The 27,769-nt window shown below is 37.6% G+C and overlaps 1 protein-coding gene across 4 annotated transcripts; it reads right to left on the bottom strand.

Annotated features, from left to right (window-relative positions):
- Positions 1-644: 644 nt before the first annotated feature.
- On the bottom strand, positions 645-27,769 carry LOC104915014. 4 transcript variants are annotated; one of them, XM_010725633.3, is made up of 8 exons: positions 21,346-21,402; positions 20,335-20,573; positions 17,853-18,017; positions 15,885-16,007; positions 13,885-13,932; positions 11,523-11,620; positions 9,786-9,878; positions 645-3,875 (listed from the first exon to the last, which is right to left on the bottom strand). In XM_010725633.3, the coding sequence occupies exons 3-8, from the start codon at positions 18,007-18,009 to the stop codon at positions 3,696-3,698; spliced, it is 699 nt and encodes a 232-aa protein (XP_010723935.1). In that variant the 5' UTR covers positions 18,010-18,017; positions 20,335-20,573; positions 21,346-21,402; the 3' UTR covers positions 645-3,695. The 4 variants fall into 4 exon arrangements, with proteins under 4 accessions (XP_010723935.1, XP_010723936.1, XP_031413146.1 ...); XM_010725634.3 differs by having other exon boundaries at positions 20,335-20,668; positions 21,346-21,365; XM_031557286.1 differs by lacking the exons at positions 20,335-20,573; positions 21,346-21,402 and adding an exon at positions 27,622-27,769.

Genomic DNA, 27,769 nt, shown 5'->3' with positions numbered 1-27,769 from the left:
CGCTCGCCTGAGCAGTTCCCGACAGAGGGTCTGTGAGAAGCGCTGCCCAGCAGACGCAAACTGCAAAAGCGTTTAACCTCCTATGAATTCTTCGGTTAGACAAACTACGGATGAATGGAAACAAAACCAAGATGACAGTTTTTTGTAAAATCTCCACTGATGCGCGCACTGTAGTTCGAAATATGTGCTGCATGTATCTAAAATCTATGCTGAATATAGAACAGTGTTCTGTCAACCTCAGTGGGGAACTATGAGGTTCATAAATTAGTAAGTCTCCCTTTACTAATGTGTCTATTGAAATCTAATGTAGCAACAGGACAAGGGGCAACTGGTAAAAAAACTGCTACACAGGCAGTGCAATGCCATTATGAGGAGGAACTTTACTGTGAGGGGGACAGAGCCCTGGGACAAGCTGCCCAGGGAGGCTGTGGTGTCTCCCTCTCTGGTATATTCGAGACCCACCTGGAAGCTTTCCTGTGCAACGTTCTGTAGGGAACCTGCTTTAGCAGGGAGTTGAATGTGATGATCCCCAAGAGGTCCCTTTCAACCCATATGGTTCTGTGATTTTGTGCAGTGGTGATGCCATCAAAGAAAAAGGGTGACTTCCAACAAGAACAACTATACGGCTGGGGACTTCATATCAGAGAGGAGGAGAGAGAATCTTTGTCTATTCCTTTATTGTGTTACTAATGAGAATTAACAGAGTAAATGGAAATGTACATAGTATTTGATAGTGTTCCTTTAATAGAAAATGGTTAACTTGAATTAGTTAGAAGTTTTACAAATTTCAGTATTGTTATAACCACACTCAAGATAGGTCGTTAGCTTTTGTTCCAACTGTAAAAACATTCATTAGACTAACAATTTCTGATTTTGATATCTAGATCATAATCCACAGTTGTCCATAATGAAAGTAGTATGTAACACAGTGCATAGAAGGCATATATTTCAGGCCTAGCAATGTTGGGTACCAATCTCATGCTTTAATGTACAACAGTTGATCCTAAACAGACTTTAATGCAATGATTCTTTTGCCAACCTTCAACATTTCTCTACTGCGAGTGACCGTTCCCTTCTCCAAGGACAAAAAAATGCAGTCTCTGGATTAATTAGCACATAGATCCTAGGCAGGTATGGTCAACACTTGTTTATACATTCTTCCTCCCCTTTGGATTAACTAGCATCAGAATCACATTATTTATATTGAATGATGTTCTTTTACAAATTTTATTCTAATAGGTCACAAATATGGTCAAAGAACCAGAGGCCCATGAAGCTACATATGGAGAACACTTGTATTAAATTATTTTCCATCAAACAGAACCCACTATTTTCTATTAGGCACAGCTTTTGAAGCACAGAAAAGCAAAACCTATATATTGATATTAATATTTTAATAATTATCATATCTGCAAAGTAAAAGTTTAAGAATATCTGCCTCATTTTGAAAGTAAACTGCAAAGTAGTAATTATATTTCATATTCAAATGTTAGGCACGTTGGATAAATATGTTTTTTTTCCCCCCACTGTAAAGTAAGGAGGCTATATTTTGAAAAAGCTCAAAAACTCACTGGCATTAGTTTTGTATTTATGCCTAAATAAAATTAATATATGCTTTCTCCCTTGTCTGTTACTTGTTCAGATTAGTTGGAAGCTGAAAACGTCAGTTTACAGGTTTTGTAAGTGCAAAGTAAGAGTCTGGGAAAGATGAGTATCCATGAAGTGTTGATCTGATTTCTCATCACAGAGCTGACTGAATTTATTATTTTCTAAAAAAAAAATTGTCAAAAACATTTTGACTTTGTATCTCAAATCTACAACTTGACAAAACTCCACTGCTGATATCCAAAAAGGTTTTAAAGTGTTTTAAAAAATCTTGTTTTTAAGGTAGATGGTAGAAGTGCAGCAGTCTACATTACAGCCAAAATTTAAGCTTTGACTATAGAACAGAACCAGTGTTCACCAAGTTTAAACACATTTTTTGCAGTCATCAGCAGAGGTATGTTATCAGTATGTTTCATGCAAGCTTTGTGATGAGTTGTAGCAATTTCATCAGCTGTTGTGACCTGAGTAAGGTGATAGATATCCTTGCCATTAGTAAATATCAGACTGTCTCAGTCAAATTATTGCACCTAACACACAATTTAATTTATTGTTTGTATAGCATAATAGATTATTCTAAATAACTTACTTCTTGTGTAACATATACTGTAGTCAATATAGAATTGTAGAAGCATAGAATCATAGAATCACCAAGACCTCTAAGATCATCCAGTACAAACATTCATCTATCACCAATATTTTCCATTAACTATGTAGGTTTTTTCATTGTTATTGTTGTTGGGATTGGGCTGTTCTTGTATTTTTGTTTGTTTCCCACCCACTGACTTCAGTGAACACTTAACAGATCTAGAAGCCACAGATATTGCTCACAGGTAGAATACTCAGAAGCTCTCTGAGCTCTAAGCAATGGAAGCAACAAAACGATTTTTGCTGTTCCTAATGTAGTAGTCCAGCAGTGAAGCACCACACTGCTGTTACTGAAAGAAATATAATATTGCCTTGTTGTAATGCACATGAATTGGATTGACTGATGTTAGGATTCACTGGCAGTGAACAGCCCTGGCAGGGCATTACTGCTGTATGCTGTTTCACTGCAGCTAAGCCACAGCTCCTTGCACAGGTGCATGACATCCAGCATTCATACAGATGTGTTCCAAAATGCTTGTGTTAAAGAAAAGTGCCACCAAATGGCAGTGGGACTGCATGCACAGCAACTGAGAACCAGACTTCTAACACCAAATGTGTATAGCTATGGTTTGTTTCCTCTTCCATTCAATGTGTTTTGTGCCTCGCAGAGTTGCATGTGCTCTAAGGAGCAGCGTCTTCCTCCTAGAACTGTGAATCATTAAGGTTGCAAAAGACCTTTAAGATCATTAAGTCCAACCCTGACTAACAGGGCCCTTTGCTGTAAGACTGCTCCTCTGGTGTGGTGTGTGCTTTTTTTCAGTTTATTTACTTCCAATTTATTTAGTCATTAAGAAATTTGCAGCCGAGCACTGACTGCACTTCCCCTGGGGCCCAGATGAGGCTGCACTGCTGCCAGGCTGAGTGCGTGCACCCTCCAAGCTGCCAATCTTGATCTCCTCCCCTGCTCTCCTTGAGATGATCTCCTCCCCTACTCTCCTTGAGATGAGCGGCACTTTCCTCAGCTTTCCCACAGCTACTTGGTCAGTACACATACATAAGCATTTAATGACTTCTAAATGCAAGTTCACTGCAAGTTCAGATAAGCTTATAAGAAACCTATTTTTTAAAAGTGGAATGTTTACACTGTGGAAAGCTATGCTTTTCCGTGCCTGTGCGTGAGCTCTTTTCCCTTGCCCTTGGAATATACCCAATGTACTTTTCCCCTCCAGGGAAAATTCAGCTTCTGAAGTCCCTAATTGTGCAGGTACAATACGAAAAGAAGTTAGTTACTGTTTTTCAAATTTAGCCATTACCCCTTCCTATTGTAAGTACAGAAAGAAAGGATGTTACTCATGCAAAATGGTGATTGAAAGAACAACAAAAAAGAAGTAAAAAATAAGGCAAAATAGAAATGAGTTAACCTCAACCTCTTGCCCTCTCTGTTTAAACTGTGATAGGAGCAGTACTGGTACTCAGGCCATTGAAAGGTAGAAAAAAAAATTTTCCTAAAAATATGTCACCTTGAAGACAAAGTTCCTCTCCCCATCAGGGTCATCATGATCCAGCTTGCGTATGTCAAGTGAGTGATCATTCACGTGCAGAAAGTAACTTGTGTCTTCATAGCACTGGAACTTTACCGAATCTCCTTCAGAATGCATGATGAAAAAGTGATTATCTTCCTTCAGCTATGAAATACACAGTGCAAAGAACACGTTATTTTATAAAGCTTTTCTTTAGGGCCCTGTATTATGAAAATTCAGAGATATTGCTATCTTGGTGTATTTTAAATGGTTTTCTCCAGTGACATTTATTTTCCAGTGTTCATCATAAATCTTACTGAAGATCTAACCATTTGGTTTAGATTCTATGAGGAATGAAAACACAACAATACCTGCTACCCTCAAAGGACTGAGCGCTTCCAGAACTGCAATTGCATTCCTTTGCTTCCCAAAAAGACCAGTGCAGGTTTGCTCTGCACTATGCCAGTTATTGGAATAGTTTAGGATTTTCTTCTGGTCATTTTCTTACCTCAGGCCTTCCAGGTCAGCTGCCAGTAGAAACAACATGTCAAGTGACAGCTTCTCTTGCCTATTCTGGAGTAATCTGAATATGACAGTGTCTATTACTCTTAATAAAACCTGGTTTATTACGTACAATTTGTACACATCTCAAGTCTCCAAGAAATCTTCTTCTAAGATCCATCTTAAGAAGAAATAACTATTGTCCAAGCAGCCCCTTGGTAAGACTCAATGTGTATAAGCTCTCCAGATGCTCCTGGATGAGGATGAAAAATGTTACCAGAAAAGACCACTCTGGAGAGAGGAAAGGTAAGAGATAGTCCCCAGACTCATCAGCTCTGGAGTCCATCAGCCTTTTGAAATAAGCAATGAGAGCTCTGATAAAGTCAGAGGAGGTGGTAGGCCTGCCCAAAGAAAAATCAGAAAGGCTTGGGATAAGGCTCAGAGAGACAGTAGTAAAGGGTTCCAACTATGCTGGAGATTCCAGCAAAAAGCACCTTGCCATAGAAGGAGGAATGTGCCTTTTCAGTCCAACTGACATGAAAGGAAAGAATATGCCCTGTGGTTACTCTAGAGCACAGAAAGTGAAACGTGAGGATACACCTCCCGTATTAATGAAGCTATAATGGAAAGCAGCTAAAACATCTTGTCCTGATAAACCAGAGTGACAGCACAGTGTTTGCAGCTTCAAGCCAAAATTTATGTTTTAAAAACAGGAAAGCTGAAGAAAATTTGTCATTAAGAAAAACACCTTCTGGTAACTTGAAAATGAAAACCGTAGAACAGAACAGTACATTTAATGAAAGAATCTGATGGATTCATAGAGAGGATGGGAAGAGAAGACCCTGGGGGGAATAGAAAGAGAGAACCAGAAGAAGCAAGAAGAGGAATCAGTGTGTGCCATGTAGAAATTCATCCTACAAAGATGAATAGCAAAGGGCACTCAAATGAGATGGAACAATATTTGCATATCTGCATGAAGTGATGGAAAATCAGATGAGGGAGCCATCAGAAGATGGTTTGGGGAATGATACAGAACCAGAAAACAGCTCCTACTGCAGCAGGCATGATCATTTGTACAATTTAGGAAATGAACAGGTGATTTTCAGTTACAAATCTATTTCTTTGGCATTGCATTAGAGGAAAAATAAATCTGCAGGTTTGCTTTCATGAAAAAAATACACCATAGTCATGCCCCGCAGGTAAGACACAGTGCTCTTGTAGTAGCATATGCCCAACATATGTTGACTCAACAGGCTAAAGAAAATCCGTCCAGGTATGTAATAATGTTTCAGAGGAAACTGTGTGAGAGAGGAGTATCAATGTTTTAAAATAAATCAGCACAATAGGATTCAAATGAGGCACAATTATCAAAACCCCAGGTTGGGTCTAACTGCTGCTCTCTGAAGCAGGAAGCAGTTAAAAGATAAGAGTCTGAAAAGGACAGCTGAAGCAGAGCAACTCGCTATGCACCATCATGGTATGTACATGGCATACTATAACATATTTTGCCCCATATGAAACAAGGAAACATTAATCAACATAAGCAACAGCTGATGATAAACAAAATAATAAAACTGAACAGCCATCTCAGCTGCCTCAGTGAAGTCATTGTCCTTGGGAAATATTTCAGAAAAATGAGATGGTTTGAGTTGAGACTGGAGCAGGGCTGATGACACACAAGCGTGATGGCTCAGTGCTTGCTCGGCATCAGGATGACATCTTTTTCTCAAATCCAGCCCCAGGGAGCAGGCTGGACAAGAGGCTGGGAGCAATGCAGCCAGGACAGCTGGCCCCAACCCACAAAAAGGTTCACACCAGATGACTTTATGCTCAGCAATTGCATGCAGAGGACATGCACTCCCCAACGCTGAGGGGAGTGGTTTTGCCTTCCAAGGTGTCTGTTGCTCAGAGAATGGTGATGCTCTCTATGCTGTCAGTCTCTATTTTGACCAATCTGTTTATGAGAAAGGGAGAGTAATTGTTTTTGCATCACGTAGTGTTGTTGTTTGTTTGATTGATTGATTTTCCAACCTTCACATATTATACTTTCATGTCTTTATTTTGACATGAAAGTCTTCTTATTTCTGTATTTCTCATCTCTCCCTATCTCACTGGTGATGGAAGGTGATGGAATCATGCAAGTGGCTGTTCCAGTGCAGCCCTTATCTCCTCACAGCTAGTCCTGTCCTGAAGAACAATAGGGCTGTACTTCCACCCTGGGCATTCAGTTCCAGTTGCATTGCACTTCCCTCCACATGGAAGCAAACTGGCTTATACCTTGCCATCCAAGGGTTTGAGAACAACACTTTGGTAACATGTAACATCAGTTATAGCATGCATTTTGACTCCTGCTCATACTGGACTGTAGGATACCTCTTGCAGAAGAGCTCAATAGTGGTGTGACTTTGTTCAGGCCACTTTGGCTAGGTGCCAGAAAGGACAGCGACAAATTGACTCCAGCCAGCAGCTAAGCAGAGTAAATATGGCATTATCACTGACCTACAGTTCTGAACCAAAATACTTCTATTGTCCTCACTTTTTGTCAGCTTGGTGCATGAGTAAGACCCACAATAACTCTATTGATGGCTGCATAGCTGCCCTCTGACTCTGTCTTGCTTAGCTTTGTCTAACTACTCAGTGAATTATAGAAGACCTAGAATAAAAACTAGTCAGGCCTTAATGGAACTGTGTGAGCAACCCTTCAGTTCTGGAAAAATGCTGTCCAGCAGTAACAACCTAATAATCTTGCATAACCCACCAGGGAACAACTTGAGGAGAAAGAGCCAAATCTAGTGATAGAATTGTTGACTTCAGTCACTGTTTAAGTAAGCATGTCATGGCAAGAAGGAATTTAGGAGGGGTATCAAGCAAGGAAGAAAATAAAAAAAGAACGAAGCTGAAGGAAGACTGAGCACTACTCATGCTTAATGTAAACTGAGAGCGAGGTGAGAGGCTCACTGTTCTTCTGCCTGTGCCATAAGCATACAGCTCTGACACCATGTGGCTGAATAATTCTGGTCCAGACTTCTGAGGAAAGTGTTGATTTGTGAGACAGAATGCAAGAATAAGAAGAGCATCACACGTAACAATCTAGTTGAGCAATTCAGGTCAAATCAATACATTAATGTGAATAGTGAATACTAAATGACTCATTTCAACTCCATAACCTTTGCTTTAGAAGAAATGACTGGGGCTAACATTTCCCTAGGCATGCACTACATCAAGTGGCAGAGATTATAAATGTAATCTTACTTGGGCTGGAACAGACAATATTAATCAGCAGGAGAAATACATGAGCGGTTGGAAAGATTCCATTGTTGTCAACATGTTGTGTGGGCGGACCTGGAAGCCTTTCCTGTGGTGGAAGGGAAGGAAATAATACTCCACACCTCTTACTACAACCCATTGCATAGTTATCTACTTTATGATATGGATAACTATGAAAAGCAAACTATACTATTGGGTTAGAATAGCTGCTGCTCAGTCAATGCTGGGACTCGGCTCCAGGTGGATGACCACCAGTAATGTGCCTTCTGTGAGGGAAGAATGGTGTATACTGTGCAAACTACTCTGCTATTACCAGCATAGCATTGTTATACACATTGGTTGTGGTCTGTGTTACCTACCCACTTCAATCCTCTGTCATTGTAAGCTTTTATTGCAAACTATTATTTGCCGTTAGAAACTGTTATTATCTTATGATAATAAGCTAAATAATAAAAGATCTTTTAGTGAATATTGATTGTTGACTGTGACTCCACAAGTCTTGGTTTCAGAAATGGAAATCTACAGCACAGTGGGAAAGTCTTTCTGCTGGTGTAATGGCAGGCTTCAGATTCTCATGTTTCTGGTAATTGTATTGGCAGTTTTCCAGTAATAAACAAAAATGCCAGTCTTTAGCACTACTGAAAACTAGCAGACAAAATACCATGTTGTGGCACCATGTAGCTCAGTCAACCTGAGCCCGGTGCACAATGGAGGCTTAACTCATTATATCAAAAAATATTTCTTATTTAGTGCACCCATTTTAGAAGGTTTACAGGAATTTCAAATTCCAGGTAGGGCTATGGCATTGCCTCTTGGGCGTGACCCAAATGCAGGCTACTGATCTCTCTGATATCCTACTTGAGGGTATTTGCAAACTGTGATGGGTCACTCACTAGCTGCCTTGTAAGGTGTATAACAAATATGTTCTTAGAATGGTTTCTTAATTCTTTCTCTATTCACAGCTCTACAGGAAAAGGCATGTCTTCTTTTCTATAAAAAAGCTTTCAAGGTAGAGTTATATCATGCAAGGAAGAGGTTAGAATTTGTCTTAAATATTGTCTGCCTTGTTGTTTTCTGCTTCTGTGTAGAAACAAGGAATGTTTCTGGTAGGAACTTCAGGAGAAAAGTAAACTAAAGGACTGAATTGTTTTTTTACCAGAGATCAGTTAATTAATTATGCAAACAAACAAACAAGGCGATAGATGTGTAGCTTTTACCTTTGAAAGATCATTTCAGAATGACTTCAAGCAAGAAACTAACGGTAATTTCAAATTGCCAGAATTCCTTTCTGACTTTGGAGAAATATTAGAAATGAAGTAAATTTTAGGCTGTGAATTTTAGATATTCAGTATTTCAGTCTTGTTATTATGAAATTGTGAAAGCTACTTGATCCCAGTTAGCTTTAATTTTCCTTACTGAAATTGGAAATGTTGTCTTTTCATCGTCTAGAGCAGTCAGCTGGAGCACAACCGTAATAAAAAATAATTGTTTTCAACGCTTTCACAGCTTTTTATTTTCTCTGCATTAGAATATCTGCTTAAAATATATTACAGGACAACTAAAGTATCATCCTTCCCATGCTTAAAATATTTTATTGTTTCTATCTATAGAAGAATTGACAAAATCAAACTTTGGTCACCAAAATTTCTGAATTTTATACATTACTATGTAAGTGACCTGGCTGCCCGCATATCATCAGATACACAGTGTGTTACTCCAGATTCACAGTCACCTGCTGACAAAAAAATTCACTCTGAAAGTGCTTTGGGAGTTGCTTACTTTTAATTTTTTATTTATATTAAATACTTTGTATTATTATTATTATTATTATTATTATTATTAATGTATATTTTGAGTTTTTATCAATTCCGTAAGTTTTTGATACATGGATTCATTTTTGTTAAAAACATCATTATTCTTACAATTTGACCCTTCTCAATCTGCTAATGCACTCATCAGGATTTTCTAGACTTTGAAAAGTAATTTTCATGTAGCATGATTTCTTGTACATCTCCCCACATTTTAGAGAAGCACAATAACACAAAAATCATGTTTTTGTCATTCATGTTGTAATTAAAACTCAGATATTTCACTGTAGATTGAGTAACGTATTGTGTACACAAGCCAACTGGAAAAGTTGCTCATGTTTCTTTTTCTTGAGGAAAATGGTAAAAATAAATGCGTAAATGTTCATTTCATGGGTAACAATAGAAATATACTTAGCTTTTAATTTTTTTTTTTTACATTTATGTTTGCATATGCTCTCTCTCATACATACATTTTTATTAATTGATGATAATTACATACCTTTTTGAAGTCAAGACCTCTCTTCTTGCACGTTTTCCTGTTGCCTTTTTCCACTGAAGTATGATCGGGCTCGGAACAGCATCCCTTTAAAACCTGTGTTTACCAGCATGCAAATTGGTAATTTTGCCATCACATTTTCCAGTTTAAATGCACAAAATGCTGTATTAATTCTAAATTATTTTTTTTTCCCCAAAACTCACTTGTACTTAAACTTCAGTTATCTGAGATGAATAAGTTTTTAAGTTCTCAAAATACTTCCTGAAAATATTATGAATTGGGTTGGAAACAAACATCAAAAGAAAATCCAACGAACTGTTCAATGCCAAGATTCTATTTTGCAATACAGCTGAGGTTGCAGCATGCCATAACCAAATACAAAAGAAATAACTGCAGATAAGGAGCACTGTCATCCTCCTTATGAGATTTCCTGTCATGAATAAAGAATTATTCACATTCTGTTGAAAACAGAATAGTCAGTGATCTTTCCAAGGTTTTTACATAGTTGGAGGATAGTAAATACATCTTACGCCATTTTTGGTTAACAACTGCTCTTAGTCATGCTAAGAAATGTAATCTGGTATTATTCCATACTTTCGAAATAGGTGATGGGGCGTAACCTCTACTGGTACTGAACACTCAGTTCTTTCTCTGATTTGGTGGAACACCTTTCATATAATTAATTTATGAAAAAATCATCTCTGAAACAGAAAAGATAATTATTCTTCCAAGGAAAGTAAATAAAATTCCGATGTGGTAATATGCTATAAACATGATTAATGTATCTTGTAAAGCACATTTCCAAAAAAAAATTTAGGAGACATTTTCTGGAAAGTCCTGAAATGAAAAAAAAAGAAGAAAAACACAGATTTATTCAGAAAAAGACATTTGGAGGATTGGAGCACCTCTCCTATGAAGAAATGTTGAGGGAACTGGGCTTGTTCAGCTGAGAGAACAAAGGTCTGGGGAGACCTCACTGTGGCCTTCCAAAATTTGAAGGGAGCATATAGGCAGGAGGGGGTATGTCTGTTTACAAAAGTGGATAGTGAGATGGAAGGTTTAGGTTAGATACTAGGGGGAAGTTTTTCACTCAAAGGTTGGTGACGCACTGGAACGGGCTGCCTAGAGAGGCTATGGATGCCCCATCCCTGGAGGCATTCAGGGCCAGGCTGGATGTGGCTCAGGGCAGCCTCGTCTGCTGGTTGGCAACCCTGCACATAGCAGGGGATTGAAACAAGATGGTCCTTTTCAACCCAGGCCATTCTATGATTCTATGATCATTCCTTATCTTGATATAATGTGGGGAAACAGAGCTCAGATCTTTGCCCTGCTATAAAGGCTAAATTCTTGCATTAAGTTCTTCCTCAGACAGATAGTAAGGTTTGTAACCTGACCCTACCAAAGGGAAGTCTGACCTTGACTGCTCTTGCCACTATAAATAAACCAGACAAGACTAAAGAAAATGAGTATGCTCTGACAACAGATTCTTCTAAGTCAGGCTGATTAGGAGAAAATAATTCCCCTCTTAAACTCACCTCTTTTCAATGCGGTAGCCTAAACCCAATTATTTTTGCAATAATCTATTTTAAATATTTGTCTGGATAGCAGAGAGGGAGGTAGTCAAGTTGTGCAAGATGGAAAGTGATAAGCAAAGGAAAACTAATTCAAAAAGGACTGTGGGAGAAATTGTTCTGCAGAGAAAAAGAGCACTTAAAAGTTACAAATTAAACTACTTCTTACCTTCAGGCAGAGTTGATTTTCGCCCTTGCTCAAAAGCACAAATTCATTACACTTTAATCGCTGCATGAGGACCACCACGTTTTTAGAGTTTGTTTTTCCTAGAAAAAGAATTGCAGTAAGATGTGTATCACTTCATAAAATGAAGCACAGATGAAAGCAGTAAAGTAGAAAACATTCAGATTCGCTTTACACTCATAGGTACAGGAAGAAAAACAAATACAATCACTCAGTAAGTCTTTCCTCTGAATAGTATTTAAAGTCTATGACTTCATGACAAATTTAAATTTGTCACACAAAAACTCAATTTCTCTCTGCAAAAAAATTGATTATGGATAAAAAATATGATATATGGAGTATCAGATTTATGTGAATATAAGTGCATTTATGTATATAAACTCATCAACTGTGAAGGCACGTTCACATTATTATGGGTATTAATGGGTATACAATATTATTACAGGTATACAGGATTCTGGTTCATATAATACACCTGGCCATGCACACACCTCTACAGAAAATACAGGATTTTTCTGTTTTATTTACTGGGTACTTTGTTGGTTAAAATCTTTCCACTCTCAATGGGTGCACTGGATAGACTTCCTTTTTGAAAACATTGTTTTCTTAGCTGCAGGAAATAAGTGTATACAACATGGGATAATTCTCAATCTGATAAAACAAACACTGCCCTCAGATAGTTCAAAGTCCCAGACCCAGAAAAACAAAAAATAAAGCTACTTTTTGTCAACTGTTATGTGATACAAAAGCATTAGCTAGCAAATAGCATTACCTACCATAAATATCTGCCTTGAAGATTTATTTAAAATAACACTACTTGTGCTTTTGAAAATATTTCTAGTGTACTGTTTATGACAAAAAAAAAAACCCTAAAAAACTTATTTTTAAGATCTTTTTTGTATCAGAGATTATTTTTTTCATAAATTAATAGTATGACATGTGTTCAAATCAGAGAAAAAACCTACATGTCCATCACCACAGCAAATGAATACAGAGCATACAGAGTTACAGAGGTTAGTAATTAACAGCTTTAACAGCTGCAGTTAAAGACTTGTCTTTTTTTTTCTTGTCACTGAGGATATTTTTCAGCCTTTGAAGGATATTCTGAATCAGCAGAACATACTCATTCCACCAGAACTATTTTATGTTCCTTAATCCTATATATTATTTTAGCTACCCTTTCTTACTCTAGCTATAATGCTTTTGTAGAAGTCTTCCAAAGGAATTTTGTCTGAACCAGTAACAGCATTAGAAGGGCATAAAAATCCTTGATAAAATTTGAGTTGCACTTCAGCATGTTGTGCTCAGTCTGCATATTTATAATTACATTTGATAAATATAGTAGAATGTAACATCTAAAAGTCTTCCCACTTCTTTACGTGCAGATTCACCAGTTCAGATTACTTCAGTCAGTTGTCCAACATCTGTAGCATATAGGTGGCACATCAGCAGGCAAGAGATATTTCACACCCAAGTCACAACAGTATTCTGACTTAAGGGAGATTAACTGTCTAAATCACATCTGATAAACGTGACAAATTGGCTACTGGGTAGATGGTTGCTGGTAGGCAAAGTAAGGAACTTTTCCATGATTTTGTACATGCTGCTTCCACTCTCTGTTGGGCTGTGGTTGAGCAATTTATCTTCTCTGATTTCTAAAACCAGAGTCTTAAGGGGTACTTTTACAACCAAATTCATGCTAAATTGAATGCCTTGTTATTGATGAAATACAAGGTGCCATTTCTAGCTTGGGGTATCCCTGAAATGCAAATTGTTGGGATTGAGGCAAGTACTGCATGGATGGGTCAGTATTTTATAGTCTTCCCTAGAAATTCCCACTTGACCACTAGTCAAGGTGCAATCCTGGATCACAGCAGTTCTTTCTGATTAAAACTGAAATAAATTTATCTTTTATTGGAATACTGGAACTAAGTATCCTTCAATGTACCACTCATCTGTTATGCTTACAATAGGGAGGTTCCAAAAATACATCTTCTCTTTCTTCATACACTTCTTATTTTCCCCTTCCTGTTACAACAGGTCTTTGCTAGCTGAGACTCGAGTGCCAGCAATATAGCACGTGTTTTTCTTTCAAAAATATTGATACAAGCTTGTGTGCATTCTATTTCCTTGTGCACATTTGTCCTCTGTTTAAGTCCTTATTCATAACTTGCTATGGCAAGTTTTGTGGCTTTTAAGATTGTCCAGTAGCCTGACCTAAATGAACATCTGGTTTAATATATGGCTTCTGATACTATGTCTTAGAAACATTACAAACTCATTTTAAATCAGTCTCTAACAAAGAGAATGAAACATTTTGTTCCCACATAAGTCATTCAAGTCTTACCTCTAACTGCTGGCTCCTTGCTTGTGAATAGGCTTAACCATGCTGTATCTAAAACAAAAGATTTAGAATTAGACAGAACCATCCTTCAAATTTAAAAATGATTTGAAGAATTGCTTTAGTGTATAGTCTGAGAAATGGAGAAATGGTTCGGAACTGCAGTAGATATCAGACTTCACTTCTTGCAGGTCTCTGAATTCATGTGGTGCCACTAAGACTCAACAGTTGTACCTGTACACATACACCCTGACTTCTGTGCTCCGAATCTAATATATTGTCTGGATGTCTTTTACAAAACAGAATACACTTGACAAAATGGAGGCCAGTGATGAAATGTAAGGCCTTAAATGATATCAAATAGAAATCCCTAAGGTCTTTGGGCAGTAGATGTGAGACTCCTGACACAAAATGAGTAAGACTGAGAAATAGCAGGTAGCCATGGAATGGGTGTTACAGCATTTCTTCTAACAGCGTGCACTATGTAGGCAGTGCGTTGGGGAAAGCATTACCTATTCAGCTCAAAGCCACAAATAACAGTACAACAAGGAGTTGGCTCCTTATATGATGCTATCTTGATATTATCATGAATGTATGTTTGTGATACTTGTGTTTACATATACAAATATATCACATAGAATTTCCTTTTTTCTGTTGTTTCTTTTTTTTCTTTTCTTGGAGAATAGTGGTATCTTCTACAACAGGATTCTAACACCATGAGCATACTCACAGATCTTACAGTTTTCCACTTTTTGCTGTACTTTCATAAGAAATCTGCCTATTTTATTATCTCTATTATCTCATCTTTGGAAAATAAATTATTCTAGGATAATTGTATTTGTTGTTACTTGCCTCTTACCAACCAAAAAATACCCCAAAGAAACCCTAAGAACCACTTCTGTGGTTCTGTGTACCATTTTGGGATCAATTAGAAAAGACCTGCCTGAGATAAAAGGAGGTTTACATGAAATATAGAATAGTTCTACAAATTCCAGAATGTCTCTGTTTTGCTTCATTTTGCCCTTGTCTCTGAGTGTTTTCTTTGCAAGGTGCTGCACTTGGATTGGGGCAGTCCCAGATGGGTGTATAGAGTGGGAGAAGAGCTCATCGAGATCAGCCCTGCAGAAAAGGGCTTTGAGGTTCTGGTGGAGAAGAAACTTGGCATGAGTCAACAATTTGCACTTGCAGCCTGGAAAGCCAACTGTATACTATGCTACATCAAAAGAGGGGTGGTCAACAGTCAGAGAGGTGACTGTCCTTCTCTGCTCTGCCCGTACAAGATCCTCCCTGAAATACTGAAACCAAGACTGGAGAAGACATGGAGGTCCTGGAGAGGGTCCAGAGGATGCCATGAAGATGATCAGAGGGCAGGAGCACTGCTTCTACAAAGAAGAGCTGAAGCAACTGGGCTCTTCCAGCCTGGAGAAGGCTCTGGAGAGACCTTATAGTGGCCTTCCTGTACTCAAAGAGAGCTTACAAACAGGAGGGAGCTTGACTTTTTAAACATTCTAATAGTAACAGGACAAAAGGGAATGGTTTTAAAGTAAAAGAGATTTCGATTAGACATTAGGCAGAAATTCTTTACTCGGAAGGTAGTGAGGCACTGGCACAGGCTGCCCAGAGAAGCTGTGGGTGTCCCCTACCTGGAGGCATTTAAGATCAGTTTGGATGTGACCCTGATGTAGTGGGTGGAACTGGATGGTCTTTAAAGTCCCTGCCTATCCAAGCCATTCTATAATTAATAACCAAAAATGTAGATTTCCCAATAATTTAAATGGAGTGAACAAAATAATCTTTTTGAAAAATTGTTATGTATACTTAGTATGTATTATACTTACCTATTTTAAACTGGAATAAATGTTTTCATATATCACTATCAATATTCGTAAAAATGCAACAAAATATGATCTGTACTGGCTCATGAACAGATTGTATAAAAGTGCGTTCAGCAGTTCCTTATGATACTACACAAACAGTTAATGACTTTTGGTCCAAAAGCACACTACCTGCAGGGTGTTGTGAATCCATGGTTGATATTTCATGACGACCACATTCATCTAAGTTGAAATGCACAGTTTTTGAATCTTCAGTCTGTATATAGCACCTCCGTGTTTTCCTCAGTTGAAGCTCTAATCATAAATGAGTTGTAATTAATTGTACTGATAACAGAAAAATGATAAAATTACGTAATAAAGTATAAGGTGTATTTTATAGCTATTTTTGCTTGATAATCAGTGTAAATTTTACATAAACTACATGTACATTAGAATAGTATGGGCAACATATAATTATACAGTTAGCTTAAGCTGCTTTTTAAGAGGCTTGGTTGCTGTGCCAAGAAGGAAAGCAAGGATTTATTTGCTTGCAATTTACCCCAATGAGAATATGAGATTTAAACTGAGCTTTCTGGAGAGTTACCCCATTTGTGCAGAAACTTGAGCTTGCAAAAATATCTTCCTACTTGAGAGGATCCTGTAAACCTGGAGGCTGGAGTTGTGGACAACCTGCAGATAGCTGTGCTGGAAGATGCTGACAGGGAAAGGAGAAATTTTCACACACAAAAAAAAAGAGGGGGTCTAAAGTAGCAATTGGTGTGGGAAGGCAAAACAAAGTAACACTCTGTATGGGGGCCCACAGGAGAGGACAGCAGCATAGAACACACTGTTAAGGTATAAATTTAATCTGAAGAAAGGTAAATGTGATGTGGGGGAAATGATTCTGCAGCATGTTGTTCCTGGATAGTTTCCTTCCTTTCATAAGTATGGGGAACCTCCCTGTTCCCCAGTTTTCCACTTTGAAAATTGGATCTGCATACAAATAAGTGTTTTAGGGTGCATATGGCTACCTACAATAGCAGCCTTTTTTTGGAGGGGGTGTTGGAGGGTTGGATGGGCAGGAAAGGAGGTTGTACAGAGTACCTGGCATCTCTTACTGAAAAAAGAAGTATACTATGACAGCAAAGGTATTTATAGGTAAAAGTTCTTAGGCAGACAAGTTGTTTTTCACCACAATTGAATATGAGTGTGCAGCATCTACAGATTAATACTGTATGGCACAACTTAGATTATACTAGACTGAGCATTTTTTCCTGGGCCAGGTTTGCTACTTTCCAATTCAGTACAGAGCTCAAGAAGTTCCAGTAACAACGCAGACCTCTATAGTAAACAAGTGTTGTAAAGTAAATTGTCCTTTCTGAGTGGGAAGTTAGGCAAGTGAAGCAACAGGATACTGAAAATGCATTAGCTATGACATAATGCTCTGGGAATGCTTGACCTCACTGCAAACTTTTGTTACTCCTTTTAAGTTAGTACAGTTCCCCTGAAATACTCGTTTTTCAGCTGAAATTTTGCTTTAAAAAAAAAGAGAAAAAGAAAGAAGAACTGTCTTTGAGAAGTTGTCCCTGTTTCTGCTGAACAGCATCAACATGTTCTTGAACAAAATGAACAAAATTGACAAGAGATGCACACTCTGACCCTCCTGCACTGGCAGCTCTGACACATCCTATGCTGGACCTTAGGCACATACATGGGCAAAGGCCTTTTCTTCACTGGTCTGACAACTTGAGCTACAAGGCCTCCAGAAGAAACATGGGTTTTTCTCAAAAGAAATTAGCAGAGCAACACTTTCAGAAAGACCTGTTATGGTGCATTATAGCTCTTACATTTTAAGAATTCTGGTATACTCTAAGAACTAGTACAGTACTCAGAACAGTTGGCAGGCCTGCTATGACATTCACTCTCTTCTAGGGAGTTTCAGATGTACTTAAGAAATCACCATAATGCATTTAGTCATATGAAAAAATTAACATCACTTCTTTGAGGAGTGCTCATTTTTTTAAAAGCCAGGTTTCGCTTTGCTATTCCTTCATGTATTTTTATTTTTGAGCTGCTTTTGGTACTTGATTTAGTTGAATTCAACCTTGGACTGGCATCCCACAATTACAAACACACTTTTCATTCAAAAGGAGAAGTTACCTGAGATTTTAGCAGCTGCTGATCTGGTGCTCACCGGAAATTCCCTTCCCACTCTTTGCCTTCTACAGGTAGGCACTCTGTATGGTTTTTCACGACCCGAGCGGAGCACCATTTTGCAATTCGTTGAGAAACTCTGATATCCTGAGTTGTCTCTCATTCCTAGTCCTGAAGTATAAGTTCATATTTCAGTTGAGAAACAAGTTTGAAAATGGTAAAATTTCAATACACGACATTCAAGGGAATGAGGATAAATCCAATAAACATGGCAGCCTGGATGACTAAAGCTTGTGTCTTAAAAAGTAAAAACTGTTTCCGATGGCAGTAATTCAGTTGGATATATCTGAATTTCTACTAAGATGTATATATAAAGTTGTGTTAAAGGAATGTATTGAAAAAGACTTGCCCCTAGACAAAATATGACTAGTTTGTGTTACTTCAATTTTTTTTTAATTTACAGTTTTCAACCATAGCAATCTTTCTGCAGTTTGGTGGCCAGATTGAAAAATCATACTCTTTCTGTCCCTCAGAAATACCTTGGTTTAAGATCATTTTCAAAGCATTCATAAATGATAGTTTATGATGCTAACTTCAACATACCATAGCCTAAATTTCAATAAAGACAAGCAGCTATACTGTAATCTTAAACGGAAAGTCAAGGAGAACTACAGTTTATAAACTTGAGTAGCATATTAGAATAATTCATTCATGAATACAAGAAGTTGCTGCAAGAAAAAAAATCAACCTCCAACAAATCGTATAATTCAGATAATTAGTGATTCACCCGCTATTTAATCATTTGACTTCAGTGTATTCTGCATCTTTCAATTGATAAACAACGTTGATTTACTAAAACAACGTGTTTCTCTTTGAATGACAGATGAATAAATGGATTACCTCAGGTAGATATCCTAAGGAAAGGTTAGCATCTAAGAATGGGAAATACACTGACGAGTGAACCGCCCAGCCAGCTAATAGCAGTTATTAGCACACAGCTTGAATCACTGCACTTCAGAAAAGCTGAGGATAACACTTCAGTTTGAAAAAAGGGAGACTGGGCTTCTCAAATCTAGGTAATTTTCTGAAATCAATAGTTTGTGACCACTTATTATGGCAAAATGCACATCACAGAAGACACCTAGCTTCAGTTATTTACGGTACCCTGGGAAAATGAACTAAGTGAAGACAAGTATAACTTCAGCCCCATAATTTTAACTTTGCATAGAATGACCAAATATCAGTCAGACCAGACAGCCTGTGGATGTGGCATGACAGTAATAATTTATGAAATCATTTAGGAAGGTGAGTTCTGTATTCTAGTTTGATTTAGTTCTCTGATGCAATATTTCACATTAGTTATTTATGAGAAATGGTGAAAATGAAGGACTTCTTTCACTTCAGTTCTCCTGTTAGTAAATTACACAAAGCTAGCTAAGGTTCTTTTTTACTTTTTGACTCAGTTAAAAATGAACACTGAGTTAGCCTATGGAAAAGTGAAATATCTCTAGTAGAAAGATATATTTTTTTCCTACTTACTGAATTTTCTCATTTTTCAGATGTCTAGTAAAAAATAGTTGGGGTAGAAAATAAAGTCAAGGTCTTCTTCGTCTTTCTGTAACTGCTTCATCATTGAAGTAAGCTAAACAAATAAAGAAGACCATTTGCGAAGTCTTAACTGAACCTGACCTCTGCAACCTCCTAACTGAGTTAGGGTCTGCAGAGCATCTGGGAAATAATACCAGCTTGTGAATCTTCAGAGGTATTGTTGTGCTAGGAGTTCAGCACCTACAAAGTGTCAAGGCCTAGTTAGAATTAGGGATGCTCAAAAATAGGCATTTGATTCCTCTTTGAATGTTTCTAATGAAAGTATAAGTTTGGCTGCACTTGATCAGAAGTCCGGAAGATCCAAATTCTTGATTTTTACAACTAGTGGAACAGCCAGGGAACAATCTTATGATTCCACTGACTCTGTCCTTCATAGACTGCAGTTATTAATTGCAACTTATGTTCAGTTAGGCCTAAATGCTTATTGAAGTGAAAATTAATTTTATGAAGAGGTAAAGTGACACCATGCAAACCACCGAGACACAAAGACTGTTTCATCTGGGTTATTTATAATCATCAACTCTGTGAGAAGACAAAGACAATACAACCTTGGACCCCAAAGAAATCCTGGGGAGGACAGAGGAATTATTCTTAGAAAACTTTCTACTCAGAACAATGGGTGTATACAAGTTCTGAAGGACTGTACTCAAATTCAATTATTTTTGGTTATTTTAATTAGCAGACATTTAAAAATGAGAAATTGTAAAAGTTTGTGTTAGATCTTAGTTCTGTTAGCACTGTAGGATAAATAAAACTCTCTACAATGATTTAAAAAGATACAAGCTTCCACAGCTTCAATTTCCACATGCAACTCACAGCAGTGTGCGAAATAAAGACACTCTTATTCTGATAACCCTTTCCTCTTCCACCATGTACTTACATACATGCCACCTACTCCCACTCTTTTCATTTTTATTCGTAGTTGTTTCAGTTATGTGTTTTTGTTGTTGTTGTAATGTCTTTTCATGCCCATTTCTTCACTAATTTTCCACTTCTGTGCAGTATACACAGCTTGAGGAGGGCTAGAAAGAGGAGGCGCATATTCTTGGCTGCAGATCAGGTCAGACACCATTTGTTTTGGAGACAGTGGTCTCTTTCATTTTGTTTCACATCCACTAACTGGAAGGGAAGCAGAAAAGTTGATCTTTGGCTCTTCAAGCTGCTGGAATCAGCTATACTTAAGCACAGTGGTGGTCAGTGGCAGCAAGATCACCCTGAAAGCATAGGGGGTTTGAATCTTTTTCCTGCTACATACAACATGTTGATGAATTTGCATGAAGGCAGTAAAGAAAATCTGTTTTATATAAAATGGCATATAATCTGTATAACTTCCTGCCTCCTTAGTAATCCCTTTTGTTCTTAGGCATCATTCACTGTTCCACTTATCCCAGGCACATCTCAGTACGTATAAACAGAACTTAAAAAACTTGGAGTCCGTTCACATAGTAGAATGATCCAAATATTATCTAATTCTATACAGATACATTCACAGCAAGTGCTCTCTAGGACCACTGGATCAGATCTGTTTTTACTGTGTCCGGCTGCAGCTGACAGTCCTGCTTCCAAATAACATAAGTAACTTCTCAAAGTTTCTTACAATTTAACAGTAGATTAAAAGGAACTTCTGCCAACATATGGTTAATGAATAATGGGGACGCAATTACTTTCATATCAGCTAGCTTTTACAAAATCTAGAGACTCTAAAATAGATACAGTAACATACAGACTCGATGTAAAACAGGCTGCAGAAGAGGCTTTGGAAGAGAAGTTTAAAGTGAACAGATAAATCAGTATTTGTTAGATTCTAAACAAGCAGTATGGTAAATAAAGTCTTAATGTGAAACCTTGAAACCCATTCAGAACCCTGCTGCAATCTTTCACTCCTGTTTACCTTTATTGTGCCTGCTTCTGTCCCTCTGCTGGGATACTTCCATTCGGCAGAATGCTACTAGCTGCTTTGCTGCAGCCAATTTATTTCATGAAAACATGGAAGGGAGCCAAACCTCAGAATAAAAGAAAAGTCTGACGTGGATCTATTCTTTTTGATCTTTATACCCACTCACTCACATCAATATTCTTATGGCTCTCACTGGTAACAGAATTCTAGGAATGTTGGAAATGGTAAATACAATTTTCTTAAATTTTATTTCCTCAAAGTAGAGGATGTAGAGGATGCAGTAGAAAATGTCTTCCCTGGAACTTCATGCAATTTCTTAGCTCCCGTTTCTGCATAGAGCCTGAATAATCCCACAATTATTACTGAAACATTGTATGTCACTCGTATTGCCGCTATTGTCTGTTCCTTCAAAGGTTGATCCAAGGGCAGATTCTGGGTTTCTGGCAGTGCTGTCTTTCTGCAAGTAGGAGTGAAGCCTCAGTTGCGGGAAGCTTGAAGCAAAATTGCTCGAGTATTTACCCAGCTATTAAAAAGCAATTTGCAGTCTATTTAACAACTGCAATACTTTGCTTCTGGTATGAGTGTGAACTTGTTTAAGGCGGATGTGCTGTATTGATCTGCCTATAAACCTCAAATTTTTTATCATGAAAGGCTTAGCTCTATCACAATCTGCTATGTTCAGTTGATTTTATCTATCTACTTCCTATCAGACAGTCCTTTCTATTCATAAGCACTAGATTTGCTTTAATGCAAGCCTTACATTTTTACAGGAGTCAATCAGACATCCATGCACCTCCCTGAAATAATGAAACTCCGCTAAGAACAATTCTACTCCTTTATGCCAGTTTTCTAAAAATTGATGTTCAGCAAATCCAAACAGAGCTGCTCCTTTTATCCAGAATTTGTATACAATGTCAAGAAATTTCTCAATGTATAAAATACCTCTTTTAGTTTGTTAAGCCCCCACTGGACTCTGGAAATACATCAGGTCTGTAGAAAGACTTTCTTAGAAGATACATTTTGCAACAAAGCAGTGCAGAACTTTGAAATCTCACATCTTTGCCTGTCACTCAGGCAGACACAGAAATGTGGGTATTTCTCTAAATGTGTGACTGTTTAGTACAGGAAAAATACAATTAAAAATGCATATGATGCAGCAGGAGCATTTTTAGAATACACAGGTTTTCAGAGGCTGCTCATGGGTTAGACCTGATTATGCTGCAGCAGCTGTGTTTGTTGTTAAAAGTGACTGGATCCAGGCTGCATGATACAGACTCTCTCCTATGAACAATTTGTAAGACAGGCTATATATGATCCTGGCCCCCAGGTAATGTTCCAGACCTAGGTGAAGTGCTTGTGCTCCCCGCAGCTACAGCACAGAACAATTCCTGATTTTACACGAATGTACAGAGGTGATGAACTACAGCAACACTGCTGTAGAATAACCAAATAATAACATATAACAACAACAGCCACATAGAGAAACTATTTAAAATTATTTGTAATGGATATGATCTGGGAAAGTTAAGCCATGTAGATACTGAAGATGTATCAATATCACGTCTGACTTTACAATTAACAGACTTCAGTATTTATTTTAAACATATTTCTTTTTTAATAATGTCATTGAACATTCCTGTATGTGAAAGATTTCACAGGATCTTTCTAAATTCACATCAGTAGAAGTCTTTGGCAGTAAATGAATAAAGTTTTAGTTTAAAGTAACTCAGATTTGCGACAATATTTTTCTGATGTTGTTCTCATGCTCTTTTTAATAATCTTGGCCTTGCAACTACAGACATGGCTACATTGGGCTCCTATAGGAAGCAATTGTCCCTGAAATTAATCCCTCTTCCCCTCCATTTTCCTACCATTTGGTTACAGCTCCCATTTTGGGATCAGTAATTCTTGCAGAAAGTGCAGCATTGAACCTGCCATGCAGCACCTTCCCCAATCAACATTTTATTCCACCAGTGATTACAGCATAAGCAGGAGCTATCAATGGGGGATTTGTGCATGTCCTGATGAAGAATACCGAGTTACTGTGGGAAAAGTACTGTGAGGGCGACCACCAATTCTACTGGAAAGATTGCCCAGGGTAGGACACTTATCCAGGAAGCCCCAGCGGATGGTCATCTCTGTTCTAAGTGTCTCTCCCTTCCTCCATCTCTCTCTCTCCTCCTTGGTGCCCACGTCTCTCACTTTCCTTTTTGTTCCACCCTCTCTCCCTCTTCTCTGATGTTTTCTTATTTTCCTCCAGATATAGCTTCATCATTAGAATCACTGTGGTTCATCAGTTGTAGAATACACTAATAAATCTTTATTTACGTGAACTTAGAATGTTTGCTGTATCCTTACTGTTACAACAACGACTTCAGTCCACCACAGGATATATTTTCAAATTCAAATGAATATCTTGCATCAAATTATCTTTAAGGGGAGTAGCCTTTAGAGAACAATATATATTTAGAAAAAAAAAAAAATCAATGAAATTACTACACGTTGAGTCTTACTATTATTATCAGTTTTTAAATTATTTGTTTTGTAAATTCTTTTAACAAAAGTGCTTGTACTAACCCGCTTAAACTTTTCATTATCATCCTTGTTATTATACCAGGTGATGCTTAATGTTTTATGGATGACAGAGCAGAAAACAACATACAAGGCTAAAACTTAACTACATTAATGAGATACAGGAAGTTTTAGGATGAAAAATAACATGGAGAACAACTGAATGATAATTAAATACTTTCTTAATGTAAAAAGAGAATAGTCTACAGAAAGTCAATATTTCAGTAATAACAAAAAAAAATGTTTCTGGTGTAATATGCTGTTGCTTGATTATTGAGGATAAAATAAATATCAGCAAATACATTTTATCAGCCAATAAATTTGCAAAGAATTTGCAGGAGAAATAATTCAAAGTCTCTCAAACAGCAATTAAACTAAAGCATAGGCAATGGACCATACTAGAAACAAACATTTATTTCAAAGTCTGTGTATTGCCAGGTTTACACTGGAGAAAAGTTTGATAGCAAAAAAGCACTGTTCTAAAGAAAGCCCATCCTATGTTTTTTCAATGAAGAGGACTGAAAACATTCAAACAGATGTGAAACATAGGAATTTCAGATTTTGAAGATAACAGGTTAAAAATTCAAAATTAGCTCTAGTTTTGAATAAAGAATTTCTATTCCAAAACCCAGCGGCTCATTAGAGAATATAGATTATGTTTTCATTATACCAGAACGTGAATTAATATTTGTATCAGAACTTGCAGTTTTACTTCACACTGTGGTCTTTTCTCGCCCAGAGTCATGAAGATACCAAATTCAATATATCTAGCAGCTTGTTGAAACAAACTGACACAGCAATCTGACAGGACTTCTTTCTTTTTTCCTGGAAACTGTAGGCATTTTTTAATATGATAAGTACTTTTCAATATTAGAATGTAACAGTCAACTTTATCTTAATTCATATCCTGTTTTCATGGCATGCCAAAGACATATATAGGACTTAATTGAGTCTGTTGTCTACTATCTATTGCTCCCAGTACTTCCAAACTGTCCTTAAATAATTCTACAGTGAAGATTTCTACTGTGCAGAACATCACATACTTAATTAAACCAGCATGTGTTTTCCTATACAACAGAAGATTATTGACTTAGTAATGCCTGTTGACAACTGCTGTTCTTTAAAACACACTCACAGAAAGTGAAAAACTGCTGTATAAAAGGAATATTTTTTCTCAAATTCTGTTTTGCTATTTGATGTTTCTCAAAGTCTAGAACTCTTATACTGGATGTTACTCATTATGTGTCACATCATTTTTGATGCTTTCAGGAATTATAGAAGGGTGTTGTCTCTTGAATCTGAAATCACAAACATTACACTCTGTTTGCTCTGTAGGGAGTACACAGGTGCACAGACGGAGCTGAGCAAAAGTGCTCCATTGCATGACAGTACACTGAAATACACAGCACACATCTTTTCGTTGCATACAGAAAGCCTGGAGGCTGTCAGGACATCTTCCAGGACCACAACAGGTTCTCCTTCATAAAGGCAAACATGAGGCATTTTAACTTTGGCTTTAGCCATTCTGTTCCTAAAGATAGTGGGAATAACACAGTATATAAAGACTTTCTAAAAGTTCGCATATTCTCATTGAAAGTTACAGAAAGGCTGGTCAGTTTGTATCATTAAGAAGCGGTCCTTTCTTGTTTACTTAGTTCTCTTGATTTCAGTGAGGATTTTCTGTAAGAGGCAATGTGGACACAGGTTCATAAGGATTCAGCTGAGGAACTTGGAAAACAAAAAGGTGGAAACAAGCCCTGTGGGAGTTAACAGAGTCCATCCACAAGTGCTGAGGGAACTCACAGACATCACTGTGAGGCCATGCTTTCTCTGAAAATTCATGGAAACTGGGAGAAGTTCCCAAGATTGAAAGAGAGCAAATGCCATTCCTGTCTCCAGGAGGAAACAATGATATAGATCCTTTGAAGTAAAGGCCAGTCAGCTTCACCTTAATCCCAGTGAAGGCAATGCAGCAAATAACATTAGAAAGCATTTCTAAACTATATGAAGGATGAAGTGATGACTGGGAGTAGTCAGTATGGGTTCACAGAGATAAAATCACTTTTGTTCTGCTGATCACCACCTTCTGAGCCTGGTAATTCACTATTACTAATCATATTTTTCTCCTTCATATGCTTGAAAATGGTTTCCAGGATCACATTTCCAAGGCTCAGATTGATTCTGACTAGCCTTTTATTCCTCAGATCCTTCTTTTTGCCCTTCTTGAACTTAGGAGTGACATCTGTTTTGCTTCAGACTTTGGACACTTCTCTTAGCTGCAACAATCAATGGAAGATGATAAAGAGTGGCCTCACAATGACATCTGCTGGCTCTCTTAGCACTTGTGGTTGCAGCTCATCAAGGTCTGCAAGTATGTTTATGTAAGCATTTCCTGACCTGACCACTTTTCACAAAGAGTATAACGTATTTGTTCCAGCCTTTTCATCTGTCTCCAAGACCTGAGTCCTTGGAGATCAGTATTACTGGCAGACTGAGGCAAAGAAAGCATTCAGTACTTTGGTGTTTTCCCGACTATTTGTAACCGGGTCCCCATCTCATTCAGCCCACATTCTCCCTTTTCCATAGAAGTCTTTTCTGCTGCCTTGACAACTGTTCAGATTCAACTCCTTTAGAGCTTTAGCTTTCCTAGCATCATCACTGAATATTTGAATAGTCTTAGTGTTCTCTGCAGGTTATTCATCCTCGTTTCCACCCTCAGTATGCTTCATTTTTGTGTTTGAGTTTGTACAGGAATTCCTTATTAATTCAAGCAGACCTTACGGTTTTTTTGCCTGATTTCCTCTTTGTTGAGATGAATCTCTCTTGAGCTTGGATGAGGTCACTCTCCCAGCTGGGGGCCCTTCAGCTGGAAAGCTACTTGCTGGAATTGAGCAGGTTGTCTAGAGCAGATTAGAGACAGATTGTCTAAAACCTGTAGTTTTAGTCATGGCCCAGACATCATATGTCTTCTCAGACTCTGTGGAACATGGTCTTTACAGCTAGTGATTACAAAGGAACTGAACGGGAAATGTTTTAGTCATCTAAATATGAGCTTTTTGTATACTTTTAATGTGCAGATCTATCCTCACTTTCAATCTTTCTTTGCTACTGTACATTTTTCTCCACTCTTCTGCAATGAAAAAGGGAAATGACTGCCATTCCTAAAATACTGGGACAATGAAATCTCAGCTTTTCAATATAATGTTGAAATTTCAGCATAAATAAATGATAAGTTTGTGAAACAGTCTAGCGGCTGCCTTTCTCATTTTGGGCAGCTGTAGACAAAATATTCAAAGTTGGAGATAACTAAGTCCCTGTTAGTTTTATTTCCTAAAGAACTGAGGCTTAAGTAATTGTGCTGTCTGTTCCTCCTCTCCAGTCACTTTTGAACATGCTGGATTATTCCGACCAAGTTTGCTGAGGACATAGAAGAAGAGGCAAGCTTAGCTAAAAAAATACACATTCATGAACATTTTGTGAAGATCAGTAGCTGGATAGTTGGGAGGAAGATTCTGAAATGCATAACTGAATGAAAAACAGCATTTCTCTTTGACTGAGGAGTCAATTACTCAATTTGTATATACTGGCTGGCAAGCTGCAACAATAAATGATATCCTACAGCAAAAATAAATACTGGATTTGATGTTAGAACTAAAGATATTAGGGTTTTTACACTATTTGATTATCTGACTTGCTCACCTCCAGCATCATCATTCCGAAGTCCCAACTTGCTTTCTCTGCAGGAAGGTCTCTGTTGATGCAGAATGGCTGTGCAGAAAGTCACATTGGTTCCCTCTGAGCTGCCTCCTGCAGCTTCCAGTTTTGGAAACATAGTAAAATTTTACTT

This window comes from Meleagris gallopavo, chromosome Z, assembly GCF_000146605.3.
Source record: "Meleagris gallopavo isolate NT-WF06-2002-E0010 breed Aviagen turkey brand Nicholas breeding stock chromosome Z, Turkey_5.1, whole genome shotgun sequence".
In the NCBI taxonomy this organism is placed as follows: Eukaryota; Metazoa; Chordata; class Aves; order Galliformes; family Phasianidae; genus Meleagris; species Meleagris gallopavo.
Note: the sequence above shows the minus strand (reverse complement) of the source record. Positions and strands in the feature narration are given on the sequence as shown.

What these genes read in the sequence shown, in the direction of transcription:
- LOC104915014 (XM_031557286.1), bottom strand. Translation starts at nt 27,754, where the DNA reads ATGTTTCCAAAACTGGAAGCTGCAGGAGGCAGCTCAGAGGGAACCAAT. An exon ending in CAAGGAGCCAGCAGTTAGAG is followed by an intron (nt 11,621 to 13,884) that starts GTAAGACTTGAA and finishes TTCTTTTTCTAG; the next exon opens with GAAAAACAAACTCTAAAAAC. An exon ending in AAAATCAACTCTGCCTGAAG is followed by an intron (nt 9,879 to 11,522) that starts GTAAGAAGTAGT and finishes TGGTAAACACAG; the next exon opens with GTTTTAAAGGGATGCTGTTC.